General features: G+C 37.9%; 1 protein-coding gene across 3 annotated transcripts in view; it reads right to left on the bottom strand.

Annotated features, from left to right (window-relative positions):
* The window catches only part of fus (fusilli), a 34073-nt gene extending 23440 nt beyond the window's left edge, over positions 1 to 10633 (bottom strand). For 2 of the 3 annotated variants that reach the window (XM_066738009.1, XM_066738008.1), the window contains exon 1: positions 9860 to 10631. In XM_066738009.1, coding sequence (XP_066594106.1) covers positions 9860 to 10057 — 198 coding nt within the window. In that variant the 5' untranslated portion in view covers positions 10058 to 10631. Of the gene's footprint in view, positions 1 to 9859 lie in introns of all 3 variants that reach the window. The other variant, XM_066738007.1, reaches the window with a different exon arrangement.
* Positions 10634 to 13138: the final 2505 nt, after the last annotated feature.

Genomic DNA, 13138 nt, shown 5'->3' on the forward strand with positions numbered 1-13138 from the left:
TTGATGAATAGGTTAGACGAGAGGTTAGAAATGGAAAACATGTGAGGTGTGGACAAAAAATGAATGGATCGGTTGTTGCGTAAGTACGAGGAAATTCGACAAAATCAAGAGGAATTTAGCTGATTCGAAATTAGCTGACAAATTATATTTGTCGAGTGTGCAAAAGTGTTATGCGAATACGGGCGAAAAAGTTTGGCGCGCGAGCTCTGTTATCCACGCACAAGAAAATTATTATAAGCAGGTTGTCTCCTGTTCGGGGTTAACAGCAGGGATCAAGGCAGTTTTGTATCGTCGAGTTGGCAGTCTCGGAATCGATTGTCCAATAGACACACCACGTTACAACTATAAATTATCCTTGTCGTTCCCGCCAATCTGTAAAAATAACCTCTCCTTAATATTTTGCCGTAAGAAAGATCGAAAAAATGTCACCGTTGAAAATCGATTCTGCACGATAAAGGAGAAAATTTCGAGACTGCTTCCTAAAAAGGGAAAGCCTCAATTCTATCGAATGTACTTTATACCGTATTTATCAATTTTATTTCCACTGAACAGAGAACTACACCGTATAGGTTAGGAAAAAATTCAATTATCAATCGCCTTGTATGATCGAGAAAACCTAGATGGAGCTGTGAGTAATTGACAGATCAAAATGAAGAGAAAATGATGATTGAGAATCCAATAGTAAGTATTAAAACTTTGTAGCGTAAACTTAGCTGGACGATAAAATAAATGAAAATGAAGGGGAGAAAAGATTTGGGAAAGAGGGACCGTTATATTAGCCCGCATGAAACAGCAAGAGGAACGGCAACGGCCTCGAGGCTCGAGCGATTGACGAGCGACCGATCGATAAAGATGGTCTCGACCGAGTGAAGATAACCTAACCTAACTTTGTTCTCTCTTAGAACTTTGAGTGTTTTGATTTCCTCTCCCCGTCTGTGCAGCTTACCTAGGACAAACCATTCTACTCTTAGTTTCGACAATTCCAATGTAAACTGATAAAAAAACCTAGCGTTTTTCTTTCAGTCTTGTCTTAAAAGAAAATTATAACAACTGTGTTTTCAAATTGTTTGAAAAGACGCGAGGTTGCTGAAAAATGTACCGATTAGAATTTCAGATCTCTTCTGTAGCAAGGAATCAAATCGTTAAAACGAACTGTATATACATTATGTTTATAACTTTAAAAATCCGTAAACAATTTTTATTACGTTTTAATTAGAATGACTCATTCGCATAATTTACATAAACCTGCGGCATGAGCTTTTGATTAAAGCTGTACAGCATTTCTACATGTTTCACCAAAGAGTATGATGATACATGAGTGTAACACCAGTTTCAGCTGATAACTGAGCTATTTTTGTTAGATTGTGTAATCTTTTTTAGAAATCACTGCTCCTTTTGGTCGCGCATCTGCATTTCTGTGAAAAGGTTGTACACACTGGTCGCAGGTAAGAGGAAGATAACGAAAACATATCGTGTGTTTGGGTTGAGATTAACGTATCTCTTGCTCTAGCAACTGTAGCTACTCGAAATTTTGCAATGTTAGTAGAAAATCTCGTTCTAGCTTCACCAGCTTCTTTTTTACCTATCCGACCTCGCTTAACATTTGATCTGCTGAACTTGGTTGAACTATAACAAATTACCAGATATTCAATTCTGAATCTAATTTATAGCAAACGCATTAATTTTAATTTTGTTTTTCAGGACTTACACAGGCTATCATTTTTCTACTTTTGCAACGTTATATATTCGCATTGCATAAACTTTCCTTAACACTTGAATAGTGAGGCAGCAAAAAATATGCACAGCTTTGAATGCTCTCAATCTTGTTTATTGCAACATTTACGAATTATTTTTCAATCGAAGCTCCAGTTATCCATAATACTTACATATTTAATAATTGCAATAGAATATCCAGATTTAAAAAATTAAACCACTTCTAGTTTTGTTCCAATGATTTTGTCATTTAAATTGTCAGTTCTCCTCAAATAACTACAAATCGTAGATTTAATTATGTTTGTGTCTCTACAAGATATTTATTTTATATTACTGAAAATTCTAACAATATTCCTATTTATAAAATTCACAGTTCATGTAATACGTTGAACGTCAATCATATCTACCGTAATAAATGTTTAAGTAATGGAGAATGATTACATAAAAATCACGTCAAGTTCACATTACTTACCACATTTTTCATCCCTAGAAATTTACAGATACAACAATCTTTCTAAATCTTGGATGATTTGCCCTGTAGAATATCATCGACGATTGGACAATGAATTTTTCAGAGGCAAATTTAACGAGACACGGTCGAGCAAACAAGGTAATTAAAGTGAAAACTTATGATGACGAGTATCAATATTTATTTATACACCTCGATATATACATTTGAAACAATAAAGATTTCGAAGCTCTTTAACCTTCGTAATCGCTGGTTGATATCTGCCTAATTTATCTTATAAAAGAAGCAAAAATGTTGTATTTTGACATTCGACAGCGAGGGACGTGGGGACGTTATGAAACGCATAATTAAACGAAGAAAAAAGAAGAAATAATGGAACGTAGGAAGACTATTAGCAAAGGTTCACGTGGAACGTGGATACCAATGTTTCCACGTGATGGAAACTACTTAGCAATTTGGACTCGTTGACGAAGAAAAAAAAAAGGAAAAAAGCGAGTGTTAAGATCATCCAGGTGGAGGATATACACATGTGTGCGTGTTTGTGTGGGCTCAGAAGGAGAGTCAAGGGTCGCTCGTATTGCGTCGACTGAACAAGCGAATCCCCGAGGACATTATGCAGCGAGCGATAATTGTCTCTGCTTCTCAAACTACTAGAAAAACTTATCCTAATTTTCTTTCCAGAGAAATATCAATCCTCCGGTTATGATTAAATTAGTATCCTTTATGACTAGCTAGATTTTCTAAAATCCTTGATAATCCGAGAGTTCGTCTATATCTGCGTATGAAGCGAAGTAAAAAGTTTTTAATAACTTTGAAATTAGCTTTAGAGATCAAGAGAAACTTCTCTCCTCTACAACAAGTTTCTATGCTACAAAGAAATTCAAGATCTAAACTAGAGAATTAAAATTGTCTTGATGTTTACAGTTTGTGTTGACATTCTGAAGAAAATAAGCTATTAAGGATAGGATCCATAATCACAATGAATTCTAATGTTTTGAATTTTGTACATAAACACTAAACTACTTAATATAAACAAACTGTCATTTCGTAGATATAGAACATTGTATTATATGTACTCGTAGAAAGTTGTTGGAGGTAATCAGACTTTTTACATACGATGCAAAGTATTGCATTGAAAAATGCAAAAGAAAGTGTAACGGGAACCAAAGGCTGTTATGTGGCATCTTAACCGATATCTAGGATCCTCGTTTCAAGAATAGGGGAAGCTTGGCCTTCGCTAAAATTTCAATGGCTTGTCATTCTCATTTTACACAAAAGTAATGATACCTCGGCTTTATACCTTAAAGCTATAAACTTTCTCTCAAGAAGTCGCTAAAAACTCTACGCCACTTAAGATACTACTTAATAAAATTGAAGTAGCAGTAATAGCTAATATGGATTACGAAGAATTTAAAAGACCGATTTGATTTCGACATCGGGCATACTTTGAGCTTACGTGGAATCCCATAAGTCACCCTGGTTCGAGTAGCAAGGGTATGTGGCGTACGTGAAGCGTTTATAAATTGTAAATTTACTTGCACACGCGCGCGCGTTCAACAGGTCGAAGGTCAACCTTCGCCATTGCGCAGTGCGTGTCAGAACGGTCAGAATCCAATGGCGTCGACCAATAAAATCCTCGGGCTCAAATAATTTCTAAAACCTGATTTCATTTGCCCTTCAAAATTTATCTCTTGAATTACTTCATTTATCTTTCAAAGATAAGAGAAAAATTCCGTTAAATTGATTCCTTCGCGGAACGATTTAATAATATTATAATTTTAATGTTTGTTTTATCGCATCAATGCATATTAGTTCTAATATATCCGTCAATCGTGAGGTTTCTAGCAGTCTTATAAACACATAATTATTGATAGGATGTAACTGCAAATTTATTCACCGACAACGAAACAAACTTTGCATTGTCTCTGATATATATATATATATATATATTTAGCGGAAGAAAAGGATGATAACGACGAGAAGTTTCTTCTACCTCTGCTTATACGTCGAAATTTAGCATAATTTAAAACATCGATCTAAAACTAATAGCGCTATCGAATTAACATACTTTTACTAAAAATAAATCACTGCAAACTCTAAAAAACTAGCTTCTTGGACCACGGTGTCATTAATATTTAAATAAGTAAAAAGCTCTTGCTTTACAAATTACGCAATTCATCATAGAATTTTCAATTTCAAGGTAATCCTATTCCCTCTTGAATAGCTCGGACCATTAACTCGTAAAAAGAAAAGCTCGCTCATTCTCGAAATTATTCATACTAAATTGTCTTATAACTGTACACCGCCAACTAATGAACAGAAACCGTTTTACGAATCTCGTTAAACTTATTCCACCTGATTGTTTGATAATTTATATAAAAATTTTTGCAGCGTTGAATCGAATGACGCGATGTGATCCATGATTTTCATTAGGAGAGGGTTTATACAGTATACAACGTGAAGGGGAAAGTGGAGGGGGGGGGGGGTGTCCGGTGAAAACCAACCAAGAGGGAGAGAGCCTAACTGTGGAACTTTTGAAGCCGATAGAAGCTGGTTTCTGTGGTCTACGGTACCGGTGGTGATGCTGGGGCAGGAGAGGGGGAATAGATGTTTGTGAACGGAAGAAAAGTGGAAAGGAAGGAGACACGGTGGTAATAGAGGGGAAAGGGGTTAAAAGAGGCGGTGCTCTCCTCGGCATGCGCATATTCATCTAAGCCCTCTCTTGCAAAATCTTATTCATATAGCAATAGAAAAATAATATATAACACCTTGCTTTAACGACAATTTAAAATTTCGCAATTATTTTTAAAAGTGTTTTTTAGGAAAAAAACTTTTACGAGAAATCTGTTACAAGAAAGAAAAGAACAAATATTGGATTGTATCAGCAGAAAGATAGTTTTCTGCCGTTCTTGACTTTTTCTCAACAATGTTTACCCTGCTCAGGCTATAATCATTTGTAACGGACTTTATCAGATTACACAAACGAGTGTTGAGTTACCATTATTGTTACTTGCAAAGAAAAGAGAAACGGAGAGAGCTGGTCGTCGAATCTCGCAGAGACTTTAATTTATTGCATGTTCTGTTCATGTTTTCCTGCAACATTTAAAAAAATACGCGCATGTTCACCTGCGTGTGTGCGTGTACCGTATCACGCAAGGACGTTTTCCGATCCTCTTAAGAAACTGATCCTCTTCGCTTAACACGCGTATCCATCCTTCTCAAAAACGCATAAGCAAATAGTTCCTAAGACCTTAATTCAATATACATCTTTCATTTCAATCAGTCAGCATTCAGGCAATATAATTATTCTATACCTCAATGATCTCATCGTATCCTGCTTAAATTCATAACCAAATCAATTCTCACCTTTAATCTTTTTTATTTCAATCACTGCCTCGTTCGAGTAATAATATACGTAGAAATATTTTATTATTGAAAACTTTCTGCCGGAAACAGCGGTTATTTTTAGTTTGTATTATAAATTCATAAAGGATTCTTGAAATAATTATTTTCAACAAACGCCGTTAATATTAAAGAGGTTTATTGTAAATATTGAATGCTAATTGATATTTTGCAATTTTTGTCGTTATAATAATAATAGGCTTACGAATATTCAAACTATATTTAGATGAAATCTCTCATTATCACGTGTGCCTAATGTTGCTGATGCACGATGACGATCTAAATTATGCTGACGTAACTCGTGAAATAAGATTTTTTTAGCATTACGAATCTTGTATTTGGTATAGAAATATTTACAGAATCATTTTGAAACGTAAGCGCAGACCTAAAGTAAGAATATTTAAAATACTGTGCATATAGGCATACTTCGAAGTACGAATTATGATTAGTGGTGTATATAGCTACTTGAAGTTGGCGCAGAAGCGAAGAAGCTAGACTTTCGCAGCTCCCCCTATAATTCATTTGAAGCATATAAATTTGCAATGATAAGTCGTGATTCACTCAAAAAGCTTGTAACTTTCAAGTAATACACTACTATATATTGAATTTTATTAAAAAATTCAATTTTTCCCACGCACTCTTTCTAATACCTATTATCATGTAATATTTGTTATATAGTCTCGAAGAATTTTAATCAAACTAATCCGTAACTATTATTTTAAATATCATAAAGCTCGTAATTAACAAAAATTAGTCTCTTTCCCTTCTTTTTCTTTAAGTTTCGATAGTTTACACGAGGCCCAACAATCAGCAAGTTTTTTACATTGAGAAAAAATTTTGACCCGCAAAGTCTTCAATTTCATTCGATCAGCAATTCCTAAACTATATGCAAGCATACACTTGTCTTGGATTTTCTATGAATTGGTAAATATACACTTGATATTATACATACATGTGTGTGTGTAGTATTATACAATTGAACATGAAATAAGCTCTGCCAGAGTACCACTTTGAGAAGCACTGGATTAGCTAGAGAAAACAAAAGCACAAAAACAAACAGAGACGCGTAGAATCAAGTCAGTCTTTGGCAGGAGTTACGGGACGCAACCACGCGAGGATACGTCCAATTTTTCCGTAATTGCTACGTTTCCAAGAATTGCGTGTTACAGTCTCCACGTAGAGGATCTTCTTCTAGGGTAATTTATCAAAGAACAACAACGACAAACTTAAAGTTATAAGATTTATTAATAAAGTAAGAGAGTAACACCAGTCACACTGGACAAACTGGTAATTAACCACTGACTAGGCAAAGTGTAGTAATGGTATACACGCAGGACAGTTCGTATAGGCATGATATTTATGAAAAATGGAAGGCTCCCTCAAGCCTATTATTTTCTCGACGCCTTTCAGATGAGAGAGAGAGAGAGATAGAGAAAAAAATGCCATCTCGAAAGACCGGCCTTATTTATGTAGAGCGTTCTATGCAAAAACGTGAATGAAACCACAATGAGGCAGTCATGAGGAAACACGAGGAATATTCTCCCGCGTGTACAAGCCACAAATATTTCCGCTATTTCGTGCAAGTTTGTCAAGTATCTCCGTAGAGATTCTTTCACAGTGGCGATTTATTCCAGGTAAAAGAGGCTACTAACGCGTGTAATAACGTTTATACTTAAATGTATTATGGTGTGTATATATACTGTATTATACATATATACCGTTTTATCCCATGGTTTTCACGCATCCCTGATTTTTCTCCATTGAAAGAAACAGAGAAGCAACGCTAATCGTGTTGGTATAGTGAAAAAAGGAAGTAAAAATATCAGTTGGTGGAGAATATATCGCATAGTCTGAAATATAAATATATCATGCGAGGAAGATAGAGAATTCGTAAGTTAAAAATACTTGGAAAGATAGAGCGATGTATTCACGAGCATACATGCATAATGAGAAATTCGTTATGTACAATTGTAATCACAAAAAAATGGAAATATTCCATTCATCGGAAATGCAAGGCCCGCGCTAGGAGCCAAGGTACTGCCAAAGGTCATTTCTTTGTAAGATATACTATAAGCAAGCACTGTGAGCCAAGCCGGTTTTGAAATTTTATACCGAGCTTCATCGTAAAATTAACTTATTATCCATCCTGGAGTGATTAATGCATTATCGTAAAGCGGGATCAATTCTATCGGAGATTCTATATAATTAATTCCAAACTTGACACTATTCCAACCTACAAGTTGCTCTATTACGATTTTATTACAAGGCAAAGTGCAAAGATGGCGCTGAAATCAGCGCCGAATTTCGGATCGCAATGTAGATAATTGCAGAAAATATAGTGGTGGATCTTGAGCGCTGCTGTAAGTCACTTGGTGAATTACAGTACTTTCCATTGAAGTTTCAACAGGAAACTGGCGAATACCGTAAATCTGGAGGGAGAAGGGAATAAATGTTGTGTGTGAAACAGAAAGGAGATGGCGCTGTACGATGGGATGGTAGAAGAGAGCAAAGGAAAACGGAAAACAGAGTAAATAAATAAGTGAAGAAATGAAAAGAAACGAGAAAAATGGAGGTAGTAGGGACTGTCGTGACGTAGTTGTAGAACACGGCGACAACCAGGTAGTCACGACCCACGACGGCAAAGCTGGAAGTAATGGACGACCTTTCGAGGGCGCGACGCTCCGCCCCACCACCGGATAATTCGAGAAACAATGGCAGCCGTGCCCGTACCCATATTCACCGTTCTCTCCTCTCCCCCTTCCCTATGGCATTACACTCTTCTCTCTCTCTCTCTCTCTCTCTCTCTCTCTCTCTCTCTCTATTCCTTCTTGGCTCTTTCTATCTCTTTCACAACAAATATGCAGTTCAACCAATGCTCTCTCCACCTCTCTATCCCTTTTTAGTTCTACTTCCTTCCATTCTTACTTCCTCCTTCGAAGGAGACGCAATGGTACGGTGATACTTTCTTTCTGTAGCTACCGTTACTCGGACATGCACGTTTCAACCTTCAATTCCGATCTGTTCACTTGGCAACACCAAGCATCCAATCTCCCCACGTGTGAATCAACAAGTATCAAAAGACACTACAGTGTACTTCTACGGTATGCATTTGAAAGTACAAAATACCAAAAGAGACGCTACCTACTTCTATCAGATCAAAGTTTTACATAATAGCACGGACTAGTACTTTTTTTATTTGCTAATGAAAATTTAAAACAGGTTATCAAGTCACGCCAGTGTCTTAACGACAAGTACAAGTTACAATCGAAGATTGGTGTTCTAATTTTTTCATGCTTACAAAAACATAGCTTATTTAAATGATTGATCGTTTCTTTTATATTTTTTATATATTTATTCTTCTTTAAAATTTTATACGCGTCTCATATTGGATCCTGTTCTAACATCCACGATCCAGCTCTATGCGATACAAACCAAACACAAAATCTGAAATTGTTGAACAATTTTGAGACGTCCATGGACTGGCGATTCTCCATATTGCTCATCTCATGTTAGCCGCATATAACTGTACAGCACCATAAATAGCGTGTCTTTACGAGAAATCAGAAAACTCTTTCGCAAGGCGATCGAGCCCGCTAATCATCGGTAATCAAGTTTCTAAGAGCGAAAGCCTCGCGATCTAATCATTCAATGTAATCATGCGGTTGACAATAATCCCCCCTCCTCCCTCCTTTCCTTTTTTTTTACTCATCTGCGTATACCGTCTCTTTTTACTTATCTATGATAACTGGTGAAACCGAAACGTGTTATATTATATCTGTGTGTATAGCGCGAGCTATACCAACTGGGAATCTCCCAAGCAACAATACATACTATATTGTTGTGTGTTCACGTTTTTTTACTCACTGAAGATTTCTCTCCCCTTCCCACTTCATTCTCTCTCGCTCCCTCTCGCGCGCAGCACACACATCTCCACCACGATTCTACAGGTTGGCATACACGCAATCTACACTATTATTTTGCCTACACATTCTTATCCATTACAAGATTCTTACAGAAGACACTTCTTTGCCAAGTGCGTGCCAAACTTGGTTCTTTTTGAGATTCAATCGCCATTATAAACGGAATAATTCCTAATCACTAAAGAATAGAGCGATCTTCGCACCAAAATTCACGCTTAAAACAGAAAAAGCCTTTCTCGTACGTATACCAGATTCCTTCCCTGCTTCTTCGTCTAAAAAGCACTTTACGTTATGTATTTGTTTGCATTTTTACAAGGAGTCCTTTACACTTGGCAGCATCGAAGAGGATGATTACCTTATTTTGTTGAACATCGATAAGAACGTAGACAAGGAGGATGATCTCTTCTTCATCAGAGCCGAGATTGTTACCCTGGAGGCCGGCAGTTGTGACGTAGAGGGCCACCAGGTGCGTCGTTTGCGTCGGCCCCGTCATCTCTGCTTTCACAGGACGCGTAGGCTCGCACGTGTTATTAGCACTTCTATCACCTTCCATGTAAACGATAAAAACCACAAAAACTAAAGTACCATGCTCCCTTGGCACGGTCAACGAAACGAATCAACCGGCAATATCGATGTAAACTTTCCAGGTGATACACACCGGTACTAATACCGGTCTCTCGCACTATTTTCTTAAGAATCCACGCAGCTTCAGTAGGGACATGCCGAAATTTTGGTCCAATATCACCGAGATTGATGAGAGACGACCGGTGGTCGTATGAAGCCGTCCGAAGCAACGTTTCCGACCAGTAAGGCAAGTCGAGCAAGGCACAAGCTTAGCTTAGCTTACCGTATACCGTACACTCTGTATAACGTAAATTGTACGAGCGACACTAACGATTAGCGATTAGCGACTGAACCAAGGAGAGGAGGAAGGTGAAGAAGGAGAGGACGTACAAGGTTTTGGGTAAAACGATACATGTAAGGTAAGGTGTTTTGTTAGTCGCTAGAGTTGTGCGTGCACTTGATAATCGTCGTTTCGTAGAGCGTTGCCCGTTGGCTCACGGCTGTTCACGGTTAGTCACGGCTGCTCACGGCTCACCTGGCCTGGCGACTGCGCGTCGGAGAGCAGCCACCATTCGCTTCACGCTCTCGCAGCTCAGGCAGGAACCCTCCAGTGCCCCTCTTCTACAATAATACTCTGTCTCTCTTTCGCTCTCTCTTTCCTGTCTCTCTGCCTGCCTTACCTGCCTGCTCGCTCGCTTACCTTACCATCGCTATCAAGCCATTCTAATTGAACAGAGACAGCCAACCCCCACCAAAACACACCAATACATACAAAACCTCTTTCCTCTCTTCTCTCGAAACCATAGATTTGGGGCCCGGTTTTTACCTCACAACTGCAGCATCATTCCATGAGATACAACGGCGATTAACAGTGAAAATGCGAAAACCAGGTTAAAGGAAACTGTAGCTATGAGCGGGAATGAGCAACAGGTCCTGTTTTGTAGTTTCTCCCCACTCTTTACTACTGTTATTTACAGTTTCGATGAACTAGTCCTTTTTACGGTTGGCCAAAGCTACAATTTCTTGAGAATTCTTCTATGTGGAATCGACCTTATCCGTCTGGGACTTGGTTTCATGAAAGTACTTCTCGAAAACACGATGGCGCTAGCTCGCTTGATTGGCCAATAATTCTACGGTGACGTGTTAGTCACGTGCCCCAATGAGCTTCCATAGGAATCAGCTGTCATCCGATGACCTGAGAAGAATTTTTCGTGGTGTATTCAGCACCGCGATCTCTCAGAAATCTAAATCTCAACATATTTTAATAGTTTCATGCTTTATTGTCGTCATTCTTATCGCCGAATATAGTCAGGTATTGGTAACACATGCCATAACTTGAACGCTTTATTTGAAAGTTCTAAGCGATTCATAATTAATGATAATTGTTTTTTAATTGTCTCTGCGATTATAATTACTATTATTAGGGGAAAGTGCATATACATTTCGCGTCTCGAAAGATTCGACTTTCCAATCGATTGAGAGACTTTTCAACTCAATCCGCTTTTTCTCGAAACATACGGGATTTTGTTCCATTTATCAGTGCAAGTGGATAATTCATGCCGCTCTTTTGAGCATTGAGTTTATAGCAAAAACAGCTCCTACATTTAACAAACTGGATACAATGTAGTGTTTTTACGTCTACGTATATGTATAATTAGACAAAAACATATATATGCGTGATTGCTAAGTGAAAAGAGAATCGAAGGCGAGTGAAGCATTTTTGGTGAACCAATTGTAGTCTGGACTTTAGTAGCCGTGTAGAGGATAAAATACCTTTCTTTATCCATCAACTCTATGCATTTTCTCCCATCAAGCTTTTCCAAATAACGCAGGTCTATAATTAGAGCAGCGAACAAAATTGACCGACGCAATTAGAAGCTTTAATTGTACTGTACAGTAAATTGCATAGCTTGTACAATAACGATTATTAAAGGACATTAATGAAAGCAAGATTAGAAACAGGAAAGGGCCGGAAAGGGTTGCAAGATCATTGATGGGATTTGAAAGATCCAGGAAGGAGCAGACCAAACAAAATATTGGTGGCTGTGTGTGCTATCTCTGAGCAGCCTGTGCGGCAATAAGTGGAAGGTGCGCGGCGGCAAGAGGTGATTGGTCAGTCACCTGTTGCTCGGTGACTCTGATTGGTCCAAGCTGCCGGCGCGTAACGGCCATTACAGTCAGACAAGTGCATCGTCTTGCTTTCATATGGGGCCCTGTATGTGGTCGTATATGGGATTTCTGGCGGTTGTATACTGCTATATGTCCTATGTAAACTTGGATATACATATATGTGACGTGTGATCGTATGTGTATATTTTATAACGTATATAGTAAGTTTGTCAGTATGTGCCGGTGTGTGTAAACGCATATTCGCGTGGTCCATGTAGGCTCGACTGAAGATTCACGAGGAACGATATAAGGAAAAGATAACGGATTTCAACTTCAACAGATCTCCTAGTACCCTCAACTATTCTTTCCCCTTCTCATCTTCTACTTCTACCATTCCTAACTCTATCTTACTTCTTCCCTTAGTAACCCTACTTGCGCATTCCTCCTTTTACCTGCTGGTCTTTGCTTGCGGCTGTACAGTCTGAAGCATGGAAAGCTTTGCACCTGACCTGTCTACCGCTGTTACCTTTAAAATGTCTATAAAATACAACAATTGCAAGGAATTTATTTCAGAATCTTGAAGATATAGTTATACTCACTCTTAGCCACTCTTAGGTGAAATTTGCTCTTCTATTCGTCAAACCGATTACGATAAGTTAGAATTGTATACGTTGTATTTAAAGCTTCTCGTTTTCTCGACTGTACTTCTAAGAAACTTCAAACCGTAAACTTCTACCATGTTCGACTGGATGATACACAGTTACTGCATTTATTACATATGTACATGGAGGAGATCAAATAATCATGAAGTTAGGACTGATATTATGTTCATAGCCACTTTTGTTACTCTTGTTAGTTTGTTTAGTTTTATGTCGATTAAATTTTAGGTTTTCATGCAAAAGATGCTCAGGGATGCAGGCTTATAGTGATGTCGGAACCTAAGGTAAATTTGAACATCGCA

This window comes from Prorops nasuta, unplaced genomic scaffold, assembly GCF_024137725.1.
Source record: "Prorops nasuta isolate Cenicafe-Biocafe unplaced genomic scaffold, Cenicafe_Pnas_1.2 PNAS00018, whole genome shotgun sequence".
Taxonomy (NCBI): domain Eukaryota; kingdom Metazoa; phylum Arthropoda; class Insecta; order Hymenoptera; family Bethylidae; genus Prorops; species Prorops nasuta.